The sequence below is a fragment of the Hemicordylus capensis genome, chromosome 8, assembly GCF_027244095.1.
Source record: "Hemicordylus capensis ecotype Gifberg chromosome 8, rHemCap1.1.pri, whole genome shotgun sequence".
Taxonomy (NCBI): domain Eukaryota; kingdom Metazoa; phylum Chordata; class Lepidosauria; order Squamata; family Cordylidae; genus Hemicordylus; species Hemicordylus capensis.
Genome location: NC_069664.1, coordinates 1,301,031 through 1,324,505, shown reverse-complemented (window position 1 = coordinate 1,324,505; position 23,475 = coordinate 1,301,031). Strand labels below are relative to the sequence as shown.

Genomic DNA, 23,475 nt, shown 5'->3' with positions numbered 1-23,475 from the left:
CTCACTCACCTCCTTGGGATTGTCTCCCAGAAGCCGGAATTTCCTGGGGGTTTTGCTCCGCGCATATTTGCACCCGTTGAAATACATGCTCCAAGAGCAGCCGAAAGAGAACGAGGCACCGCAGGTGTTGGGGTCCTTGCCTTGACACGCACATGTCCGGCTGCAAGGAACGCAAAGGAGGGGGTTTCAGCCACAGGCCGGAGAGAACCCCAAGACCCTCTGATCCAAGGGGGTCAAAAGCACAGGAGCTGGAGGGCCAAGCCAGCAGGTGCCTGGGGTCCACATGCTGAGGTCAGCAGCCCCGGCTCAAAAGGAAGATGGGCTTTCTGGCTCTGAAAACGACATCATCACGGAGAGGGCGGGAGGGAAGCCATGGGCCATAAGGGTCAGCCCCCATGCCCCCCCAAACCCCCAGGACCTTCTGACCGACACCCTGCTCTGGCCCATTAGTCTCTGGATGGTGGGTCACGCCTCACCCTGCAGTGGGTCGCACAAGCAGCCCCTCCATTTTCTCATGCAAGGAAGAGGGGTGCTTACAGGAGGGAAAGGTGGGACTCTACAGCAAGCCTTGGTCGCTCTGCAGGCTGGAGTAAAAAGAAGGGCCTCCTATCTGAAGCCTAGAACCCCACAGCGTCACCGAAGGCAGGGTCCTACGTGCCTCAGCCCACAGACCAGGCCTCTTGCAGACCAACAGAGGCCCCCCAGGTTACTGCCTGAGAAGCAGGAACCAGCCAACGCAACCAAGAGGCTTGCCATACCTTAAAGAGGAACGCATTTATGGTGCCAGAAGCAAACGCTTCTTCCACACTAACTCTGTGGCTGTGTTTGCGGCAGGCTACCCCTCTGGAAGCAAAAAGGAAGAGTCCCCCAAGTGTGCCCACCCCTGCCAATCACGCCTCCACAATTCAAGGGACCTGTTAGCCCGGAGGGGGGCCCCTCAATCGCGGTCCCCAGATGTTGTTGGACTACAACTCCCACCCTCCCTTTAGCTCAGGCAAATGAGGCGAGCCTCACACTACAGAGTAAAGCATGAATCCATAAGCATTGCACTGAGATAAGTCAGAGCTGCCGGCTCATCTGACTCCAGTCTACAGGCTGAGATCCAGGAGGAAAGGGCTTTGCTCCAGGCACACAGCTCTTCCCTGCTATCAGCTCATCTGCAGCCGCCAGGCAAGGGCGAAAGGAACTTACTCATCATTCAGCCCACACCGCCGGGTGGTGGGGTTCCCGTATTTCGTGAGGGTGTCGGAGAGCTCCTGGTAGAGGGTGTCCCCCAGAGTGCGAGGGATCCCCTCCCAGGCCAGAATCAAGATGATGATGACCGCATTCTGACAATGGTGGCCTGCACGGTGCCGCACCAGACAGAGAAGCTTCTCCTCTGTGTTGTGTCTCCTGATCACCTGGAAGTCAGCAGAGGGGGCTGGGTGGTTAAGAATGCGGCATCCCTGCCCACCCTCCCCGGCCAGACGCTTCAGGGACACAAGCCAGCCTCCAAGACAGGTCTGCCCCAACACAAAACACAAACTAACTCCAGGGGGCAAATCAAAGCATCTGATCCTCGTTTTGCAGACCAACCCTCGGTCAGATCCAGCACTCCATTTTCTACCCTGGCCACCCAAGATACATTTGGGAAGCCCATGAGCACACGATGAAGGCACATCACAGTCTGCTGTTGTCTCCTCCCCTGGCAACTGATCTTCAAAGGTAGGCTGCTCCTGAGCATGAACCATGAAGGCTCCTTTTGAGTTATTAGGGCTAATCGCCCAGGCCTTGACAGTTTTAATTTGGGTCTAGAAGCCAGTCCAAAGATTTAGGAGCCAGACAATGGACACTTGGCAAAATGACTGGACCTAGTGACAAACAATGCGGAAGGGAGGGAGGATAAATGGGCTTCTCTTTATCCCTTTTACAAGTAACATACGTAGAGCAGAAACAGGGCTGTCTGGGACAAATCAAGATTTTGTTAAACAACTCTAACTCTGAACATCCTAGTCTAGGCACCACGGTTACATTTCTAGGCGCATGGCTCCCTGGCACCTGGGATTCCTCATGCCCCATAACTAGTGTTCCTCGTAACAGGGACTCCAGATATTCTTGACTACAACACCCATAATCCCCAGCCAAAGGCCACTGCAGTTGGGGATGATGGGAGTTGTAGTCAACACCATCTGGGAATCCCTGTCACAGCACACCCTGCCTGTAACAGCTATTGACATCCCTCTCCCCCATGGATTTGTACCCCCATCAACTCTCTCAAGTCATTCCTGCAGTTCTGGGCAGGCTCTGACAACTTCCCAGCAGAGTGGCCACTGCTGGAGAACATCTCCTCAGCCAGGTTCAGGGGACAAAAGCAAAATGCTGGCTGCAGCGGCAGCCACTTACCCACTTAGCGATGGGGCATCCGCGAGAACTCTTGCCCTCTTTCCCCGTATAGATCACCTTTTCGATTCGGATGGCTTTCCCTTTCTCACCATACCTGGTTGGGGCAAATCACAGAATTAGCGCCAGTAAAAAAAACAAGTGGGGAGATGGCCGAGAGCTCCATTCTGGAGGGCCTAGCCAGGCAAATGTGATCCAATCCCTTCCTGAAAGACTGGAGAAACGGGAGGAGAGTTGGGGGCCCATCCCTGTGGTCCTCCTCTCCACCCCACTCGTCCTGCTTCCCTCCCTTCACATAGCAAGGCTGACCTTTCCAAGTCAAGACCTCAATCTCTGGGCAGGGGCACTGGCCTGAATCGCTTTCTCTTAAGCGGCCCCCATGAAATTCTGCAAAACCCTGACATCTGGAAGACATGTCTAGTTCGTTCATTTCCTGGGCTGGAACTTGGAAAAGGTGCTGCTTCAAGGCCCTGCCTGGCCTTCATGTTCCCCGGGAGATCCTAGGCCAGTCACATTCTCCCAGTCTACCCTACCGCACAAGGTTGCTGTGAAGATAAAATGGGGCAGCCCCACACGCATCACCCTCAGCTCTTGGGAGGAAAACCAGGACACAAACGTGATGCGGTCATCCTCCTGACCAAGCAAGGCGAAGGAGAAGGGAAGCCGGGCTCCGACCTTCCTGCTCCCCCGCAATACAAGCCTCCTCTGGCTCTGCTGCTTGTGCTCCCACACAAGCAGCGCAGCAGGGAGCTCCAGAGCACAGATATGGGGGGGGGGCTCGCACTGGGTCCTCCAGGATCCCACAATGCACTGCATGAACAGCTGCCCAGCGCCACTCTGCCTGGCCCACCTTTCCCCCAGACTCTCTGATAAGCACGGCCGCCAGCTGCAGCCCCAGAAGTGGTGATGCTGCTGCACACGACCAGGGAAGGAGGCAGAAGGGGCTCCATTTTCCTCCCACCTCACTTCTTACCTGGGTAGCAGACCTGGGCTACCCGGGTCTGGAGCAGCTGGGTCAGGAGGCCTCCTGGTGGCCCAGACCACACGAGCGGCCTAGTTGAACTCTCTCCTACTCGGGTAGCTTTGTGTCATGAGACTGGGCTTGGTAAACAGCAAACGTCACCACAAGCCATAATAATTCTTCACATTCTATGCAGCACATGTTGGCTGCACTAAGCAATCTGCACAACAAGCCTGCAGGGTAGATCAGTATCTACCAGTGATCCACCCACAGTGCAGGTGGGGTGCAGAGAAGAGTGCCTTGCCCACGTGAGCCCATGGCAGAGGTGAGATCTGAATCCAAGACCTCACACTCAGCCTCTGCACTACACTATCCTTCAATAAACCCCAGGCAATACATTCCTCAAAACTTGTGACATGTGCAGAGATCTCTGGGATTATGCATTCTAGACAGACCAAAGAGGTACAAGACCCGCAGCCCCCTCCTCCAGTTGGAAAATGACTTCCTTCTTCCTGAACTAGAAAATCCCTGCTTAAAACCTCAACTCTGCAGGTGGCCTCAACAAAGGCACCGTCGTCAATACGAGGGCAATAATACTGGCCTGTCTTACAGGGCTGTTATAAAATGACTGAGATAGCATACGTAAAGTGTGTTGAGCACTTAAAAAGCACGAGATACATGCTCAATATTGCGGTTAGTTTGCAATCAATTTGTTTCTGGGTCCAATTCAAGGTGCTGCTTTTGACCTTTAAAGCCCTTAATGGTTTGGATTCCTGAGGGATGCCTGCTGCCAAGGGCTTTTGCCCGCTTGACAAGGTCACTGGAGGGGGCTTCGCTCCATGTGCTGGCAGGGAGGGAGGCTCGGCTGCTGTGCACCCGGGACAGGGCCTTCTCTGTGGCTGCCCCCTGACTTTGGAATGCTTTCCCAGTGGGCATTCGCTCCTCAGTCTCCATCACAGCTTTTAGAAAGCAAGTGAAATCTTGCCTTTTTACCCAGGCTTTTATATGCCTGTTTTTTGTTGCTGCTGCTGCTGCTCTGTATTTTATGGTCTCACTGTGTATGTTTTTACAACTTTTAATTAGCTATGTATTTTAGGGATGTGCACGAACTGGTTTGGCAGTCTATTCACAGACTGCTGAAATGGTTCAAAAGACCAGTGTTCAAGCCGGTTCGGAGGCGGGGAGGGGGCTGCTTTAAGGTGTGGGGAGGGAGTCCTTACCTCCCCCACTGCGTTTCTCCCACCGTTGCTGCTGTCAAAATCGCTGCCACAGGGTGGCTGTATACCCTCTTGCCACCCCGGTCAGTGTAACACTGCAAGGGGCCGGCCGTGCATGACATGCACACGGACACCAGCCACTCCCGGTATTACAGTATGCGGACCAGGGTGGCAAGAGGGTTACAGCCACCCCGCGGCAGCCATTTTGACGGCAGTGTCAGTGGGGGAAACGCGGCAGGGGAGGAAACGCACTCCCCCCACCCCTTAAAGCAAACCTTCCCAGGAGTGCACGGAACCGGTTCCATGCACATCTCCAGTACATTGTTATATTCCAATTTAACATTTTATTGTGTTTTAAATGTTTATAAACCGCCTTGAGACTGTTTTAACAAAAGGCGGTATACAAATTTAACAATAACAATAAATAAATCACAACAATTTCGGGACAATCATGGGTAGGGGATAAAGCAGGAAAAACCAACTGATCTGAGAAAGCTGCACTCAGTTCTCCTGTTCACAGGCCATCCTTCCTGAGCAACAACTGAATATCGGAGATGGTGCACCGAGGCGATGCAGTTCACGGGGCAAGTGGCTGCCTTGTGCCGGTGCTGTCCTTCGAAGGCTCCCCCCCAGCCTCCCTCTCTAGGATCTCTGGGGCTGGCTGTCGAGTCCTGAGCCGCCTGCATGCGAGGGTGACTCAGCGGCACCCTGTCTAGGAATGACTTGCTCAGGAGGCGATGAGTCAACTGCAGGGGTGTGACCCAACCAGTTTTCACTTGCGTGCTGCCCACCTGCACACCATCTGCCACATTAACCCTCTCTGTCTCCTGGGTGAGCTCTTCCGTGCAACTCATGCATCTTTCATAGATATTCTCCCTCAAATGTGAATGTCTTCTTAGCTTGTCTAGAAGATCAGCGCGGGGAGTATCAATCTACAGTCGCAATGGGAAAGATCTGAACCCTCTACATTTGTAATTCCGGGAGAAAGCACACCCCACCCCACCTTTCAATTCTTTTAAAGTCCAGCTCAGTCCTGACTATCCTCCAAGCCGTGAGTGGAGGAGGAGGAGGAGGAGGAGGAGGAGGAGGCACCCCCTGCGCACTTCTGCGCCCCCTCCTCCCCTCCTCTCCATTGAACCAAGCCTTGCACATTTCTTGGAAGCAGCACTGCCGTTCGGTGGAAGGAGGAGGCAACGGGAGCCCCAAGCCTGGACAGTCAGAGAGCGCTGTAGCACAGGGTCCCTGAGAAGCCGAGGTTAATTTAAACCCCCGGCTGGTTTTCGGTCACAGTACACATTCCCATAGAACAGGGGTTCCCAACCCGTGGCACTCCAGATGTTGCTGAACTACAACTCCCATCATCCCCGGTCATACCAGGGATGATGGGAGTTGTAGTTCGGCGACATCTGGAGAACCCCACTGGTTTGTTTAGAGCCACAATACCAGGACCTGGATTTGCTGACAAGAGAACAGCCTCAAGGGAGGGGTCCCGCAAAGTTGCATCTGAATGTGCAAAACAGAGTACCACTGATCTGTATGCACAGCATGGCTGTCCAGGAGTGGAGAGGCCCGAGCCACGTGCTTTTCATCTCTATCCTCCACAACTGTAGAAGAGAGAGCCAGAATAATAACCGTAAGAAGAGTCCTTTCCAGGCCTTTCTAGTCCAGCATCCTGTTTCACCAAGTGGCCCACCAGATGCCTCATTGGAGTGGGCCCCTGGGCCCCTGTGGAGGGAATCCCCACCAGAAAGGTCAAGAGTCCTTTAGCCCCTGCTAACTGAGCAAAGAGGCACTTTTGAAAGTGGTGATTCTCTTATATTTAGCAGGGGGAGAGCAACTGGCCCTATCCGGCCCCAGCACAGCATCCCTCCAGTGGCTGTTGCTGGGATCTCTGCCTTATGTTTCTTTTAGATTAGGAGCCCTTTGGGGTCAGAGACCATTTTATTTGTGTATTTTTCTTTGTAAACCACTTTGTGAACTTTGGATGAAGAGCAGTATATAAATATTCATATAAAGAGTCACAGTCGAACACTCCGTCAAGGAGAGGGAAGCAGAGCCCAGATGGGCAGCTGGAGAAATGGCTGGACAGGACCCTCCAACGCCTTTCAGTTGGGCTCAAATGAACAAGGTGGCTGGGAACTGCCAGGAGGCAGGTGCTACCTGCCCTGAAGAAAGCACCAGCAGTTGTCCCTGAGGAGCCGCTCTGAGTCTGGCAGGGAAGCAGGAGGCGTCAAAGGCTGAGCTGCAGCCGCCCACTCCAGCCTCACCTTGGCTGGAGAACTTGCAGACCCCACATCAGACCCCAGCCCAAAGGCCTTCTGAAGGGAGGCATGGCTGATTTCACCTCCTCCCTTATTCCCGCTTTCAGACTGGGTATGTGTTCTGCATCTTACCTCTCTTCCATGAGTTCTCTGATGGATGCTACGGTTGGTCCAGCCCCCAGGTGGGTGTAATACGGACCCTCGTCTTTCTCAACAATTTGCTCTGTTGGGGGCACAAAACCAGATAGATTACTTCATCTCAGTCTCCCTTCCCTTTGTACCAAACGGAACCAGGACCCTGGGAGGGAGAGAGGGAGGGAGGCCCAAAGACATGCTGAATTTGAGGTCAGCCAGTCTTGTGGGAGTGAGCACGAATCATCCCCTTGGCTAAGCAGGGTCTGCCCTGGTTCACATTTGGATGCGTGACTACATGTGAGTGCGGCAAGGTAGTCTCCCTTGGGGGCCGTAGCTCAGATGCCGAGCACCTGCATGCAGAAGGCCCCAGGTTCACTCCTTGGCAGCATCTCCAGGTAGAGCTGGGAGAGACTCCTGTCTGAAACCACGGAGAAGCTGCTGCCAGTCAGTGTACAGCTAGATGGACCAAGGGTCTGTCTCAGTAGGAGGCAGCTTCCTATGTTCCTACGGCCCAGTGGAAGCCCAACCCACATTGCTTTTTGATCAAATTAGTAGACCGCCCCAAACGTCCGTCTCTGGGTGGTTTACAATAACATAAAGCAAATTAAGACAAAAATAAAAACCTCAAAACAATTTAAAACCACAGTCAAGTTAAAAAGCTTGGGTGAAAAGGGGGGTCTTTAAGGGAGGGGAGGCTCCTATTTCAGCAGGGAGCGTTGAGCAGCTGAAGATGGACGACCTTGGACACACCTGGCAGGGAGGAGAGAGTCCAGGTCTCCCAGTTCCAGGGCTGAACTGGGGGAGGTGGGGGTGGAGGCTAGAGAGAATGAAACAGGAACCCACCACCCAAGTCAACAGCTTATCCTTGGGTGCATATCCTAATCTGGATAACCTGGGGTGTCGGGGGGGGGCGGCACAGGGGGCAGCTGACCCCCTCTAGATGCCATCAGTCAGTGGGGTGAAGAGGGGCTGCTCCGCCCCTCCCCCCTCCCCTTCATTCAAGCGGGGGAGGGGCTGTCCCTTTCCCACAGTACTGGCCACTGGCTACCCTGCACCTGGTGTTGCCACACGTCCATGTGCACGTGCCCATTGACAATGGAGCAGGGACCACCAGCAGGAGCTCACGAGCCCCCAGCAGACTTGACACACCCGCAGACCGGAAACAGGAGTGGCCACCGGTTTTTTGCTTGTTTTTATGTTAGAGCTGCCATGAGATGGTCTACAGGCTGAGAGATGGGCAACATGGTGTAAACCGCCCAGAGACTTAAGTTTTGGGCGGTATAAAAATATGCATGCTAATTAATTAATTAATTAATTAAGCATAAAATCACAGATGCTGGGCCAGTCACAGAGACACATCTGAACACCCTCTGCATCACAAGAGATTGGCCAAGGGTGGGGGGCGGCCTCTAAGCCACGAGGGGCAGCAAAAAGGCTTGAGCTGGCCGTGACCTGATATTTCCACCTGCACAAAGTCCAGTCATGTTTAGACAGGCTTCAGTTTTTGGTCAAAACTTTGGATTTGTTACTGAGCAATTATTGCATGCTACAAAGTAAAAAAATTACTGCTCAAAAAGCTACACTGACTTGAACTAAGAACTTGGTTTTCACTCTGGAAGCGAAGAGTGTCTATTTTCTGTTTCTGTAGAAAAGCCCAAGAGTGTTTGCCTCTGGCCAACTCCCTCCGGCACAATGAGTCAGGCAACCAATTAGCTGGGAACTCGCCCTTGAGCCGATGCCTCTCCCAGCCTGCAGAGTGTGTCCTCGCGTTCCCCACCACCACCGACCTCCACCCTCCCCACACCCACTTGTGTCAATGGGGCTGCCTGCCCACTGTTTCCAAAGCTGGTGACGGACTGGGCTCTTCCGTTCACCATCCGAGGCCAGCCATGCAGGTGCAAGCAGAAGTCAAATTGCAGCAAGGAAGCAGAAGCTCCTTTCACTTTCCATGCCCAACATGGCAGGAACTGAAGATGAAACACTGGGACTCTGTGCACAATCATGGTTTGTTTTTAAACTAAGCAAAAAGCTGCTGTGCAAAGTTTCAGGACTCGGCCGCCGTCTCTGTTTGCAGGCAGGGCTGTCAACTGACCAAAGAAGTATGCCACGCCAGCTCATCACCTGCCCCGAAATCGGCTAACCAGGCATTCTCGAGCCAGGGCCCCCAGATGGACTCCAATGCCCCAATGCCCTTTGGGAGCTGAAGTCCAACAACTCCCAAGCTTGGACAGCCCAGAGCTAATTCAGTGTAAATAACTATGCATGTTACCAAAACCTCAACAGAAGTGCCTTTCTGAGGCACTGAGATAACTTTCAGTGTCACAATTTAAATGACTGTGCACTGTTAAAATGGGGAGCATCTGATCACCCTTTCCATTTTCCATTAAAATAATGTAAGCCGTGTTTTTACAAAATGCACAGATCTTAATCCTTCCCTCTGCTCACTGAAATTTACTCTCACTAATTAATCAGCTAAGGTCTACCCACTCCACAGCCCAGCCCAGTACGCAAACCTTGCTGGTGTTCCATTGAAGTGGTTTGGGTCACTGGCTGGGGACGTCAGCAATTCTGGGCTGAGGACTTGTTTCCGGCCTCAGCATCCAGTGACTGGAGACTGCTTGGCACATCCATTTCAGCACACACCACCCCAAGGAGCAGCACCCCCACCACCCCCACCCCCACCCTCCTTGCTAGACCATGATGAGCTGCTGGAGAGATCACAGCCCGGCTTTTCCCAGGTCCACAGAGGAGCCAACCTGGACCGTGGCCCATTCACACAAGCCCAAGAGGCTGCCGTGCCGGAAGTGAGGTACAACCAAACGCTGCCTTGCAGGTGGGGGGCAGCCCCCTTTCAAAACTGGCCTTGCAAGCTTTGAAAGTGGCCCCGGGAGTCGGAAGGAGGTTGCCAGCAGCCCCCTCTTCCCTCCTCGTGCTTCAGGCAAGCTCTGCAAAGGGTGTGAGCAGAGGCCCACTGTCCGCCCCCACCTGCAGACTTAAAAGCTACCAGAGGCAGCCCCAGGTCCTCTGGGAGCAGTGCCCGCCAAGGGACGGGAGAGCTGTAAAACTTATCAAAGGCTGCATGTTCTTCTTACATGGATGTGACTTCGCGATGCTTTGTGGCTTCATTGCTACACCACTTTGAGGTTTCAGAAAAGCAGAATAAGAATTGTCTAAAGACACGCTTGGCCAAACTTCAAAGGCAAGTTCTGCCCCCTCTCCACAACTCCGCCAAGCGGCTCTAACCACACTGGAAGCTGGGGGCAGCAGGCCAGCTCTGAGCACAGGCCTGCCTGGACATGCATCTCCAGGGCCCCAGACCCCGGGCCTCTTTCCCCACGCATGTCCTTTCCCCAAAAGCCACTTGGGTGGCAACCCAAGCAGACCAAGAGGGTGCTGCCCCTGAGAGATATGGGGCTGAGCAGTTCTTTCCGCCGGTACCGTTACCCCAGCATCCACACGGGCACAGAAAGTGAGGGCTCCGTGCTACTCTCGTCTTTCCCCTGCAGACCAGGGGTTCCCAACCTGTGGCACTCCAGACGGTGCTGAACTACAACCTCCATCATCCCCAGCCACAATAAAGTGTAACTGAAGATGATGGGAGTTGTAGTTCAGCAAGAGCTGGAGCACCACAGGTTGGGAACCCCCACTATGGACAGTCTCTTATTTATTTTTAGATGGCTTGTCAGCCAACACTGTTCTCAAAGTGGAGCTTTTCCATGCTGCCTCTGCCGTCTCTCTCCTTCCCCTATACTAGGCCTGCTCAACTTCAGCCCTCCTGCAGATGTTGGCCTACAACTCCCATAATCCCTGGCTTTTGGCCACTGTGGCTGGGGATTATGGGAGTTGTAGTCCAAAAACAGCCGGGGGGGGCCCTAAGTTGAGCAGGCCTGCCCTCTGTTCTGCCTTTTGTTGCTCACAGTGGGCAGAGCTGCACCTTTAGACATCGCCACGGCAACAGGCATCATGATGCAGCAGGTGGGCCTGAGAGACCTGGAGTCCATCCTCTGCCGAGTTGCAACCTGAGGCGTGTGTACCTGCTAACTGAGCAAAGCGGAACCTTTTAAAAGTGGTGATTCTCTTTACTGAGCAGGGGGAGAGCAACTGGCCCGCTCCATCCCCAGCACAGCATCTCTCCTCCAGTAGCGGTTGCTGGTGTCATCTTTGTTTCTTTTTTAGATTGTGAACCCTTTGAGGGACAGGGAGCCATTTTGTTTGTTTGTTTGTTTGTTTATATCTCTGTAAACCGCTTTGGGAACTTTTGTTGAAAAGCGGTATATAAATATTTGTCGCCTTCATATTTGTATTGTGTACCCTCAGCTAAACATTTGAGGAGGAGAGCTGGTCTTGTGTTAGTGAGCATGAACTGCTGGTCGCCCCTTTGCAAAGCAGAGCCTGCCTTGGTTTGCATTTGGATGGGAGTGCCGTAGAGGCGCCTTAGAGGATGGCTCCGTGGAAGAGCATCGGCAGGCCTGGATGCCGCAGGTGCCCGGTTCATTCCGCCTCTGGCAGCATCTGCAGGGAGGGCTGAGGGAGACGGAAACCTGGGAGAGCTGAACGAGATGGACCCCGGCTGCCACTTGGTCTGAGGCAGCTTCCTGGGTTCAGTATTAGCAGGTACAAGTCTTTAATTGAACTAATGCATGTAAGAGCAACTCAAAAGCCCACATACTATCCTGCCGACACAAGTTGATCGTAAGCAACGGAGGAGTACGCTGCTGTGATCAATGTCATTGGAGACCTGGTTCCGAATACCATCCCAGCACAGGCCTGAGCAAAGCTGCCATCACTGATCAACAGCAACAGCTACAATGGTTAAAATGAACCTCCATGTACAAAAGCACTATACCACTGAATGCCAGATCGGCACCAGAGAAGGCACCTCCCTGACCTGCCTGTGAGCTTCCCAGAGGCATCCTGTTGGTCCCTTTCTGGAAGCAGGTTTGGACCCTGCCTGCTCTGGTCCAGCTGGGCTCTTCTCGCAGTCATGATGCAGCCTCTGGCAAGAAGCTCCTCCGCCTTTCCTTCCCACGCTGCTTTTGCATTTCCGCCCACTGCTCATAAGCAGCGAGGCAGGTTTTGTGGAGGCTTGATTAATGTACCGTGCGAGGGTGTTTTCCGAAAGCGACGGCAGTTTTTGACATGCAGCGTGGATCTCCAGTCTCACTGTTAACTTTCCAAAACTCCCCCATACATGCATGCACAATCAGGGGAGGCAGAGAATTACTCATTACTGAAGCAAAAGGAATCAAGAGTGGAGGCTTGGAAGTCACACCAACCAAAGCTGGGCTATGATTCACCAGGCCCTCCACGGGCAACCGGATCCGGGGCTGGGAAAACCTCAAGCACGTAGGACCCTAGGAATCCAGCTCGAGCGAGTTACTCAGTGCTGGGCAGAGTGGACACCAGAACATCTGATCCTGCTTCTCCCCCCAAACCCCTGGAATTGGATGCTGAAAAGTAGGCATGTCCGAATTCAGACTGGTTCATGGTTCCACGCATGCGCAGAGGCCAGGGGCCCACGCACAAGCTGCTGGGGAGAGACCACCACAGCAGGAAGCTGCATGGAGTGGTGGTCATGCAGGTAAGGACCTACTAACTTGCTTTTAAAGATGCCACTCGTCCCCCATTTGTGCTTGGGCTGAACTGGAACAAGCCAGTCCGCGGAGCCACAAACCGGTCTGAATTCGGACCAATACACGAACTTGTGCACATGCCTACCAAAATCTCTGCTGCCTGAGTACCACCAGAGTCAACTGGGCCCTTTCCCCTTCGAAGGAACTTCCACCAGAAGCAAGCTGTGGCGGGGGGCACCAAAGGAGGCACAGCTGCCTCTGCCATTAGCTCCTCTCTCCCATCCTGCCCTGCTCCAGCCATGCTGACAGCCATGCTGCCCGAAGGCTGGCCATTCACCAGGTAGAGCTTGTTCTACCTGATGAAGGGCCAGCAGCCTGTAGGTAGCACAGGGCGGGAGAGAGGGGAGCAAGCAGAGCTCTGGGAAGCAGGGACAGCTGTGCTCCTTTGCCCCCGCCCCCACCCCAGGCTCACTGGGACCAGGCGTTCCCAACACCAGGGCAGTGATAGCCAAGGTGCAGCGCCATTTTCAGGTGGCAATCTGCGGTTGGCTGCTGTCCCTGCGGCACTGTCCTCCCCGAGTGGTGGCTGCAAAGCATCTCCTCCCTCCCAGATGCATCCCTGGAATGAAAAAGCGAGCCAGCATTTTTGGCCATCTCTTCTTTGCAAGCTGCTCATGTGCTTTGCTCTTTTGGTTTCTCTGAATATAAAGGCAGCTGGTCCTTTCTCTGGGGCATTGGCTCCAGCCAGAGTCAAGAGTGTTGGGCTATTTAAACGATAAGAGAAGCAACAGGGAGACCCACAAGCCACGTTTAAACCTTGGCCACAGGACACAGACTGCAAAGGGCTGGCCAGGAGCTCCTATCCAGAGGGCCTGATCCTGCCTATTGATGGCCAGCTAAAGATAACCAGCGATGCAGGCTCCCAAAATGCAGCTGGATTCCTTTGCTAAGTCCGCCTTGCAGGCAAGGGGCTGGTTCTCTCACAAGCCAAGGCAGGGCCAGAGGAGCGCCCAGGCAAGGTAGGAGAGCCAAGCCCATCTCCAATCAGCAGTTGTGCGTCTGCAAAGACCGAGGGAGGCGGAGCGGAGAGGGACTAGGTGGGAGCCAGGTAGGATGGCTTTTCATCCATCCTCAATAAAGTTCTGGCGAAAGAACGTGGGTTATTTTATTTTTATGTACGACGCTTCACCCTAAAGGCGGTTAACAACAAGACAAAAACAATTCAATAAAGACATAAAAACAGAACAAATGCAACTAAAAGTGTAAAAAGAGCAAGGGACAGTTCATTGGCCAAAAGCCTGGGTAAAAAAGGCAGTCTTCTCTTTCCTCCGGAAAGGCTGAGAGAGGGGGAGCCATCGATGCTGGGAGCGAGTTCCGCAGCCTGGGGGCCATCACTGAAAAGGCCCTGTCCGGCCGCAAGCTTGACAAAAGGGCCTCGGCAGGTGTCGGGCACACAGAGCAGAGTCCTCCCAGCCCATCGAGCCAGGTGGGTCGATTCAGCGGGTAGATTCTGCTAGGGTTGGCCATGCCCGCCCTACCCAACTGCCAGCTCCCACGCCCTCACTCTCTCCTCCCCCTCCCCCCTCGATCTTTGCAAACATACAACCGCTGATCGGGAGTGTGCACGGCTCTCCCACCCTGTTTAAGGTTGCAAGAACATCCCCAAAGGTTTGCCCTAGTCTCCCCCCAACCCCCACCAATGTCCTGATGGGTTTTTGTGGCCTAAAATACAAGAGCCACCATTTCTCCAGCGTCGCTGTCTGGCCACTGGCCAGGAAATCCTATTTGCCACGGGATACCAGCAGGCTGCGACCCCAAGCTGGAGCAAGTCTCTCTTCCCTCTGTGCCAGCCCTTCGCTAAGCCTCTTTTGGCTTCTCTCCCAAAGCATGGCGAGGGGCAACACTTCCGCCTGTTTCAGAGTCTGCTGCTTTGGGGAAGCGAACAACAGTCCTACGGAGATGAAGATGGCCCAGGGCTGTGGCTGCATAGTCTGCAGGGCTGTTTCACACTAGGCTGCTGTGCCAAACAGCCCTGCCCAAGGGTTAGGGTTACACAGAGCACCATTCGACATATGCCAGCACCTGACTAGTGATCAAGCCCCCCTGCATAGCTGGCAAAATGGCACTGGTGGCCAAGCAGCTCCAAGGCAGGGGATCCCCAGATGTTGCTGACTACAACTCCCAGAGTCCCCAACCAAAGGCCACTGCAGCTGGGGATGCTGGGGGTTGTAGTCAACAACATCTGGGAATCCCTGCTAGAGGGAACACTGCACGGGAGCTAGCGTAATTCACCTGTACGGGCCCCTGGGCAGAGCAGAGTGTCTTCAGGGGCTGCTTTATGTTCCTTGCTGACAGGGCTGAACAAAAAGGTGCCTCAGTGCATCCACCCACAAGGGAGCCTCTGAGGAGGCAGCCGGGGGTCTGGAGGGAGTCGTGCGGGCTGACTGGCTGGGCGGCAAGGTCCCTAGGGAGCTGCCTTCCACGGAGTCAGACTCACGCTCCAACTACTCAGTACTGTCTGCTCTCCAGGGACTTTCAGCTGGATCTGGCGCTGCTGCCAGGGATGGAGCCCAGGGCCTTTGGCATGCAAAGCAGGGACTCCTCCACTCTTGAGTGGTGGCCCCTCAGAGAAGCTGCCTGATCCTGAGTCAGGCCCCTGGGACCCCACTGAGCAGGGACCTTTCCCCAGCCCAACCAGGAGATGCCCGCAAAGCAGGGGCTCCACAGCCTCATCGCAGGGGCAGAACTCAGCTCTTGCCTTGCGTTCCCGTTGAGAAGACATCCAAGAGGCGGCGAGGTGGGTACTTTGGGGGAAGGGGGCTGGAGGGAGGGAGGGGCGAGGACTGGGGGGCACCAGAGAGGGAAGCAGGCGGCAGCTTGAGACGGGTGGGGAGGGGCGAGGGGGGGACACTCGGTGGACGGGGTCGTGGGGCCTGGAGGGCTGGAGTTCCAGAAGCTGCTGCACGTGGGGGTGGGTGGGGGGGGACGCTTTCCTCATCACCCCAAGGCCGATGACGACCTCCCCAGCCTGTGCCCTGCTAAAGCTTTCATCTGCAACCAGAGAAAAGCGCCTGCCTCGTCTTTCTGAGTAAAGGCACCGAAGGAGGAGAGCCAGCCAGGCTTCTCCAAAGATCCAGGCTCCTTCTTGTTGTCCTCAGGATGACAAACGGGAAGAGTTGCTCTGGGCCTCCGTCCAGCCCTGGGGGTGTTTGCAGCCGCAGCCAGCTTCCCATCTCGGCTGCCAGATCTCCGGCCTCCCTGGGAGAGGCCGCCTGATCACCTTGCCATGGCCACTTGATGGGCTGACAGATCCCTTCTGGTTTTTACACCAATGAGCACCGCAAAGAGCCCACTGGAGAAACAGACCCTGGAGGATGCCCCCCAACTGCATCTCCCCCTCCCCTGCCACAATGCCCCTGGTCTTCCTTGCGGGGTCTGCTGCACTGGAAACAGCTCCATGCCCCCCCCGCCCCCCCGCCCCCGGGGAAGAGGCAGGCCTGCCTGCAGCACAACTGAGCTCTTTCCGCCATCCCCAAGCCTGAGCGTATCCCGGCACAAACAGCAATGCCAATCCAGATTCCTCTGCTTCATGCAGGCAAACACATGTTTCCAGCTGCAAAAGAGCCCAAGTTTAGACAGCAAGAACGGTGTCTGCCCAGGGCCAGCAAGGGAGGGCAGCTGCTCTTGTGGTGGTTGTGCCGTTGAGTCGGTGTCGACTCCTGGGGCCCACAGAGCCCTGTGGTTGTCTTTGGTAGAATACGGGAGGGGTTGACCATGGCCTCCTCCCATGCAGTAGGAGAGGACACCTTTCAGCACCTTGCTATATCGCTGCTGCCCGATAGAGATTTGGACTGGCAACCTCTGGCTCCCTGGGCAAGTCATTTCCCTGCCATGCCATTAGGCAGCTAAGTAGCAAGCGTGAGTTGTCCCCTTTGCTAAGCAGGGTCTGCCCTGGTTTGTATTTGAATGGGAGGCTACATGTGTGAGCACTACAAGATCTTCCCCTTAGGGGATGGAGCCATAGCTCAGAGGAAGAGCAGCTGCCTGCTTGCCTGCAGAAGGCTCCACATTCCCTCCCTGGCAGCATCTCCAAGGTAGGGCTGGGAGAGATTCCTGCCTGTAACCTTGGAGAAGCCGCTGCCCGTAGTGTAGACAATACTGAGCTAGAGGGACCAATAGTATATGGCAGCTTCATGTGCTCCAAGAACAAATCGGAACAGATCACCCTTTGGTTCTGAAAAAAGAGGGGTCTGGAACAAGGCAGATGAGGCATATATATATATTGGGGAGGAGAGCTGAGTCTTGACAGTACTGATCTAGATGGACCAAGGGTCGGCCTCAGTAGAAGGCAGCTTCCCATGTTTCCAGGTTAGGAGGGTTGATCCCTGCTGGGGGCTGCCTCCAGAATCAGCTGCCTACAGGCCCAGTAATTCACACCTCCTGTGCCCACCAAGGCTGCCTAACTTTGTTGCTTGCGGCTGCTGCGACAAAGGAATCCAGGCCCTTACCCTGGACAGGGCCTGGCACATCATCTCTAGTGCTACAGAAACTCGAGAGAGCACTGGTGGTGCTCTCAAGGTAGGGAGTGGCCCACTCTGACGAACTTGGCAAGGGTTCTACCCAGCCAGAAGGACCTGGCATTTGGCTCGAGCTTCCACCGCTGCCCCAAGCCCCCGTCCCTCCACTTCTCTCTCCCAATCCTGATTTTTATTCCAAGCACATCTCCGTGGAACAGTGCCAAGCCCAGGAGAAAGCACGCCTCAGCTGGCCAGCAGCCACCCAGACAGAGATCAATAAGGGACACGCAGTGCCGTCTGATTCTGCGATGGCCACCGTGGACGGCAGAAGTATTGGGTTCTCCTCATTACTTTCTCTTTTCATATGTTAATTTTTTTCTTCTACAGAGGAAGCACATGTTCCCTGCAAAGAGAAGGGGGTGGGGTGGGGTGTAGGGATGTGCAGAATGTTCTGATGGCAAAATGTTTTGAGTGTTTCAAGCTCGAAGCAGAACAACCCCGTTTTGATCAAAACGTTTCGATGTTTTGAGTGCCATTTTGGAGGCCTGTTTTTCCCTTGCTGATTGGTTTTCTGGCACTGGCTTCTGATTGGCTTGTGAGCACTTTGCTTCTTGGTTGGCCTGTTAACATACAAATCAAGTCCTGGGCAACGGTGCCCCCATTGGCTGGGGGGAGGAGGAGCCGAAAAGGAGGGAGTTTCAAAATGTATTCAAAGGGACTGGGAGGCACAGAGAGCTCTTATAGTGCACCTCTCTTGAAGAGGATACATCAGGAGAGGAGGAAGGAAGGATTTATTTTGTGGTTTTCTTTTATCAGCACTGAGTATAATATGCTGTGCTATGGCTAGTGTAACTATCTGGTTTTGCTGGATCTCAGATTGAGGAAAGGCAGAACTTGGATGCCTGCCTTCCTTGAGTTGTGGTTTGTTTGTTTTTGTGAGATAGTGTTGTGGCAAGAAATGGACAGTGGCAGCTCTGTGCGTGTGTGCATGTGAAAGTAATATCTCTTGGTGATTGCTGTGATAAGCTCCATTTCTGGCCTTGAGACTAACTTGTGCTTCACTCACAGCTCTAGGCTGCTCTGCAATCTGCATTGCAAGTTGTTGTACTCAGTCAAAAGGTGGCTGAAGTTGCTCTAATTGAGCATATGGCTCAAGCATATGGCTTAGCAGCTCTGGTTGCTACTAAGGGCGCTGCTGTGGCAGCCTTTGAAATACAAAGAAAAAAGGAGTCCTAACTGTGTGCAAGAGAGCAACTTATGCCAATGATGTTTCTGTGGCTCAAGCACTGTGCCTGGCAGTTGATTCTGGATCAGTATTCTTTTGTGGCTCTTTTTGGACTGGGTTTGAAAGGTGTGTGCTGTGTTTGGAGGGACAGATTCCCTTTTACTGTGTGCTTCTGCAGTGTTTTCAAGGCAGGATTGCAAAATGCACAGCAAATCGCCATGTGCTAGGGCATGATGGGTGCTACCTACCACCCAACCCACAAAAGAAATGGGCAAGCAGGCAATTTATAACAGATTTTTAACCTTTCCTCCAAACCCCCATAGGATCCTATAGGGAAAGGTTAAAAATCTGCTAAAATTTTCCCACTTGTCCATTTCTTTTGTGGTAGGTAGCACCCATCATGCCCTACCACATCACGCGCTTTGGTGTCCCCCTAGGAGCTACTCATGGGGAACAATGGGGTGTTTTGAGGTTCTCCATTGTCCCCTATGGCCCAAACATGTGAAACATTTTGAGATGTTTTGTCGAAAGAAGAGGAGAGCTGGTCTTGTGGTAGCAAGCATGACTTGCCCCCTTAGCTAAGCAGGATCCACCCTGGTTACATATGAATGGGAGACTTGATGTATGAGCACTGGAAGTTATTCCCCTTAGGGGATGGAGCTACTTTGGGAAGAGCAGAAGAAGGTTCCAAGTTCCCTCCCTGGCAGCATCTCCAAGAAAGGTCTGAGAGAGACTCCCGCCTGCAACCTTGGAGAAGCCGTAGACAATTCTGAGCTAGATGCACCAAGGGTCTGACTCAGTATATGTCAGCTTCCTCTGTTCCTATGTAACCGCCAGGTCGAGTGCTGTTTCCAATGAAACGTTCCAGCCGTTTGCATTTTGTTTCGAGCTCGAAACAGAATGAAAAATCAATTTCACGCACATCCCTAGTGAGGTGGCTGTTTCTGTGGATTGTACTCCACCTGCAACCACAGATCCATGACATGGTGTGCAGAACGGCAGGGCTGCCAACTCCAAAGCCCAAGAGGGCTCTTCTGCATACTCAACGGCTCCTGCCTCCCACTCCACCCCAGTACAGCCCCTCCTTCTCCTGTACTGGCAGAAGCAGACAGAAGCAAGGCTGGAATCAGGCACAGAGAATGTCCTGCCACCACTCATCATCTCAAATCAAAAGTCCTCAGAACTGGGGATGGCTTCCCTGAGGCGGGCAGGGGACCAGGAACCGAGTCCTTCTTCACACAGCACCTTATTAACTTATGGAATGCAGAACCACAAGATGTGCTGCTGGCCACTGGCTTAGATGGCATTTATGAAGGGCTACTGGCCACATTAGCTAAATAAGAACAGCCCTGCTGAATCGGGCCCAAGGAGGCCCAGCTCCTGTTTCACACAGTGGCCCACCAGATGCCTCTGGGGAGCCCACAGGCAAGAGGTATCTGCATGCCCCCTCTCCTGCTGCTGTGGCTCCCCTGCAACTGGTATCTGGAGGCATCTTGACTCTGAGGCTGGAAGTGGCCCACAGCCAGAATAGTAGCCATTGATAGACCTGTCCTCCATGATAGACCTATCCTCCCTTTTAAAGCCATCCAAGCTAGTGGCCATCACCACATTCCGTGACAGAGAGTTCCACAGATTAATTATGTGCTGTGTGAAAAAGTACTTCCTTTTCGTTGGTCCTAAAATTCCCGGCCTTCCGTTTCACGGGAGGACCCCTGCTTCTAATGTTGGGAGAGGGAGAGAAAAATTTATCTCTGCCCACTCTCTATATAACAAGTCCACTCTATAAAAGTCCATGTATACTTTTATGCATCTCTATCATGCCTCCCCATCGTCACCTCTCTTCCAAACTCAAGAGCCCCAGATGCTTTTAATGGAGCCTCCAGTTTCAGAAGCAGTAAACCCCTGAGTGCTAACCCCTGGTGACAGACAACAAAAGAGGGCTGTGAGCGTTCCAGAGACATTTGGCTGACCAGTGTGGGAAAGGGGGCATGCTGGAACACAGTTAGCCAAGAAGGCGGACTCTTCTGTTCTGCTCAGGAGAATGATAAAAGGACCAAGTGCGGGAAGCAGAACAGGCCCTCCCTCTCCACAGAAGCGCTCACAGTCAAAGGGTGTTCCTTTTGTGAAGGGCATTCTTTAGAAATAAACTGCAACCTAGTCTGGTTCGGCCTGAGTTGCAGACTGGTTTTGTGCCAGACTTGCTTTCAAGAGGATAAATACAGAAGGCCAAAATGCTACAGGCAAGAGCTCCACACCCTTGTGCAGATGCAAGATCCTACAACAAAATGTGCGTGTGTGTGTGTGTGCGCGCACACACACACACACACACACACACACACACACACACACAGCGCCCTCCTCTCAGGGAAAATTCCCTTGACTTCCAAGAGTTCAGGATGGCTTTCTTGCAAAAGACCGAGGGGGAGCAGGACGCGCACACACGCACACGCACAGACACACACACAGCGCCAGCCGGTGGACTCACCCACGCAGTCACATGTCGGGAACTCTGCTTGCGCTCGCTTGGCAGGTGTGTCCAGCAAGCTTTTGGTCGGCGTGTCCAGGTACTTCAAGGGAGATTCCAAAAATCCACTGAGAGTCGGCATGAGTGGCACCTGATCCTTGGTCGGAGTCCCTTCCATGGAAGCAGTGTCTGCATTTTGGTTTTCATCAGAGTAAAAGCACGTGGTGGAAACCACGGTAATAGCACCAGAAGATTCGATTTTTATCTGCTTGGGGGACCGGGCGGCAAAAGGGTTTTCCAGAGGTTGCCCGGCCCCCGGCAGGAGGGAGAAGGTGTTGTGATGACCCGCATTGGGCGCCTCCGACAGAGGCGGCGTGCAATCCTTGGTAGCCGGCAGCTGGAGGGCGGCCTCCAAGCCCCCCGCAGGCTCTGGAGAGTGGCTCAGAGAAGAGAAGGGGCCCGGGGAAGGAGAGAGAGGCTGGCCTGGCAGCGGCCCGTTGCCGAGGAGCAGCGGAGCGGAGATCTCGGGATTCTGCAGGCTGAAGTTCTCCCCAAACTCCGCCTCAAACTGTTTGATGAGCTCCTCCAGCTTGTCGTCCACCGCGATGGGGTTAGGGGGCAGAAAGGGCTGCTCGGCCGAGTTCATGGGCCGGTGGAAGGCTTCCTCGTGCCCGTTGCTGCAGGGGGGGAAGCCGGAGCCGGGGGTGCCGAGGGAGGCGGAGTCGCTCGCAGGGCCCTCCAGGTAGCAGCAGCGGCGGCCTTCCTCCTGGCTGGGATGGCGCGTTTCCTGAGTGTGGGGAGCCGGGCTGCTGCTTTCAAGTAGCTTCTGCAAGGGGGACTGCTCTGCAGGGCTGGCTGCAAAGGGGGCGGGGGGCGGGGGCTTGGTGGGGGTGGCGGGGAGGGGCATCTCTTTGCCGGGGCGCTCCGGAGTGGCCGCCGAGCGGAAGCCTTCCAAGCTGATCTGCCTGGCGGGCAGGAAGAGGGGCTGGGAGTCCTTCTGCTTGGCCTTCTTGATCTGGACCTGCTTGCGGAGGGGCTTGACCTGAGTGTGCTTGTCAGGCTGGGTCTTCTTCTTCCGCTCCTTGGCGGGCTTCTCCGGGGGCTTGGGGGGCTGGGCCACGGCGCTGGGAGCCCACCAGCTGGGCAGCTGCTGCTCCGGGGGGCCTCCCTGAGGCAGGCCCTGCTCGAGGAAGAGGCTGCGCTTGTGGTGCAAGTGCTGCTGCAGGGCCTTCTGGGTCTTCTTGCGCAAGCTGCTCTCCTGCAGCAGCTGAGACAACTGCTGGCTGGAGGAGGAGGAGGCGGCGGTGGCGGCGGCCAGCTTGCGGTAGCCTGCTGCCGCCGCCGCCTCACCCTTGGGGGCCAGCGGCTCCGGCTTCAGCTTGAGGGCCCGCACCTTGCCAGGCAGCACTTCGGGCCGCTTGAAGACCGACTTGATGCAGTCGGTGGCGCTGCCCAGCAGCTGCTCCAGTTCGGCCATGGGGTCGCTCGCCAGCGGGGACGGGGGCAGGGCCCACAGGCTGCTCTTCAGCTTGCTCTCCTCACTCCACCGCTCCGGGAAGTCGGCCTTTGGCGGGGTGGAGGCGACGGCGGCGGGAAAGAGGCCCCGGGGCTCCAGGTGCCCATTGTTGCGGTCCAGGCAGCAGAGGCTGCTCTCCTGGGCCGCTTTCGGCCCCTGCTGCCAAGAGGCCGGCGAGGGGGGAGCCTGGAGGGGCTGGGGGCTGGGGTACGGCTTCAAGGCCTGGCCCGGGCCCAGCTCGGCGCTGGGCACAGATAGCACCTGGGGGGTGGGGTCGTGGGCCGGGAAGGGGGGCGGCTGCCCCAGCTGCTCCTCTGAGGCGAAGGCCACGGCTTGCAAGGGGCTCTGGGGCCGGGGGGCAGCCTCCGGGGCCGGCTCTGGGAGGACCGAGGACAGCTGCGTGAGGGCTTCGATGGCAATGGCCGTCTGGAGGCTGATGTTCTTCTCCTTGGCGATACTCAGTGCACTTTGGGAGAAGGGGAGGGCGTCGGAGGGACGCAGCACCGGCTCCTCGTCTGCAGCAGGCACCTGCTTGTGGTTATTAGCACCGTGGTCTGGGGGAGGTGGGGGCGCTGGGCCGAGGGGCGGCCGGGGGCCTCTCTGCTCCCCGCCAGTGGCCGACCGGATCTTCTTCTCCAGCCACTCCAGGTAATCCGGGCACTCGGGGCCGTCGCAGTTGCAGCTGGGCGGCTTCATGCCGTGCCTGGCCAGAGCCAGTTCGTTCTTGAGAGCGTTCAGGTCCTCAGCACCAGGGCAGCTGTTGGAAGAAGAAGGCCCCGCCAGGTCACCCCCTGCCCCGCTTCGCTTCATCTCGGCATTGAACTGCTCGTACAGCTGCATGCTCAGCAAGGAAGGGGGGGCCGGAGGCGCCGGCCCCTGCGCGGACAGGGCTGCTTCTGCAGCCGCCGAGAAAGCCACCAGGTTCTGAGCGTCCTCCAGGTCGGCATTGCTGGCGGCGTCTCCCCCACTCAGGGCAGCCGGCTCACTCTCCCAGTTGGCCTTCTGCCTGGCGCGGGGGGTGCCAAGCCAAGGGCTGGGTCTCATCAGCATGGCCCCCCCTCCTCCATGGGCCAGCCCCAGGCTCTGCTCCTCATTCAGCCTTCTTTCTTCCACATGGTTGAGGGGCCCTTCTTCCATTTGGCCTGTTTTGGGTCCATCAACTGAACTGCCCTCCAAACCGGTCTGAAAAGAGAGAAGCAGAGAAAACAGGGTTGAGTTCCAAAAGGG

General features: G+C 55.2%; 1 protein-coding gene across 4 annotated transcripts in view; it reads right to left on the bottom strand.

Moving 5' to 3' along the window:
* The window catches only part of TET3 (tet methylcytosine dioxygenase 3), a 112,262-nt gene that overhangs the window by 19,200 nt on the left and 69,587 nt on the right, over positions 1 to 23,475 (bottom strand). For all 4 annotated transcript variants that reach the window (XM_053269640.1, XM_053269641.1, XM_053269642.1 and 1 more), the window contains 5 exons: positions 20,754 to 23,430; positions 6,951 to 7,041; positions 2,383 to 2,476; positions 1,192 to 1,400; positions 10 to 160 (listed from right to left, as the gene is read on the bottom strand). In XM_053269640.1, the coding sequence (XP_053125615.1) occupies positions 10 to 160; positions 1,192 to 1,400; positions 2,383 to 2,476; positions 6,951 to 7,041; positions 20,754 to 23,430 (3,222 nt within the window). The remainder of the gene's footprint in view (positions 1 to 9; positions 161 to 1,191; positions 1,401 to 2,382; positions 2,477 to 6,950; positions 7,042 to 20,753; positions 23,431 to 23,475) is intronic.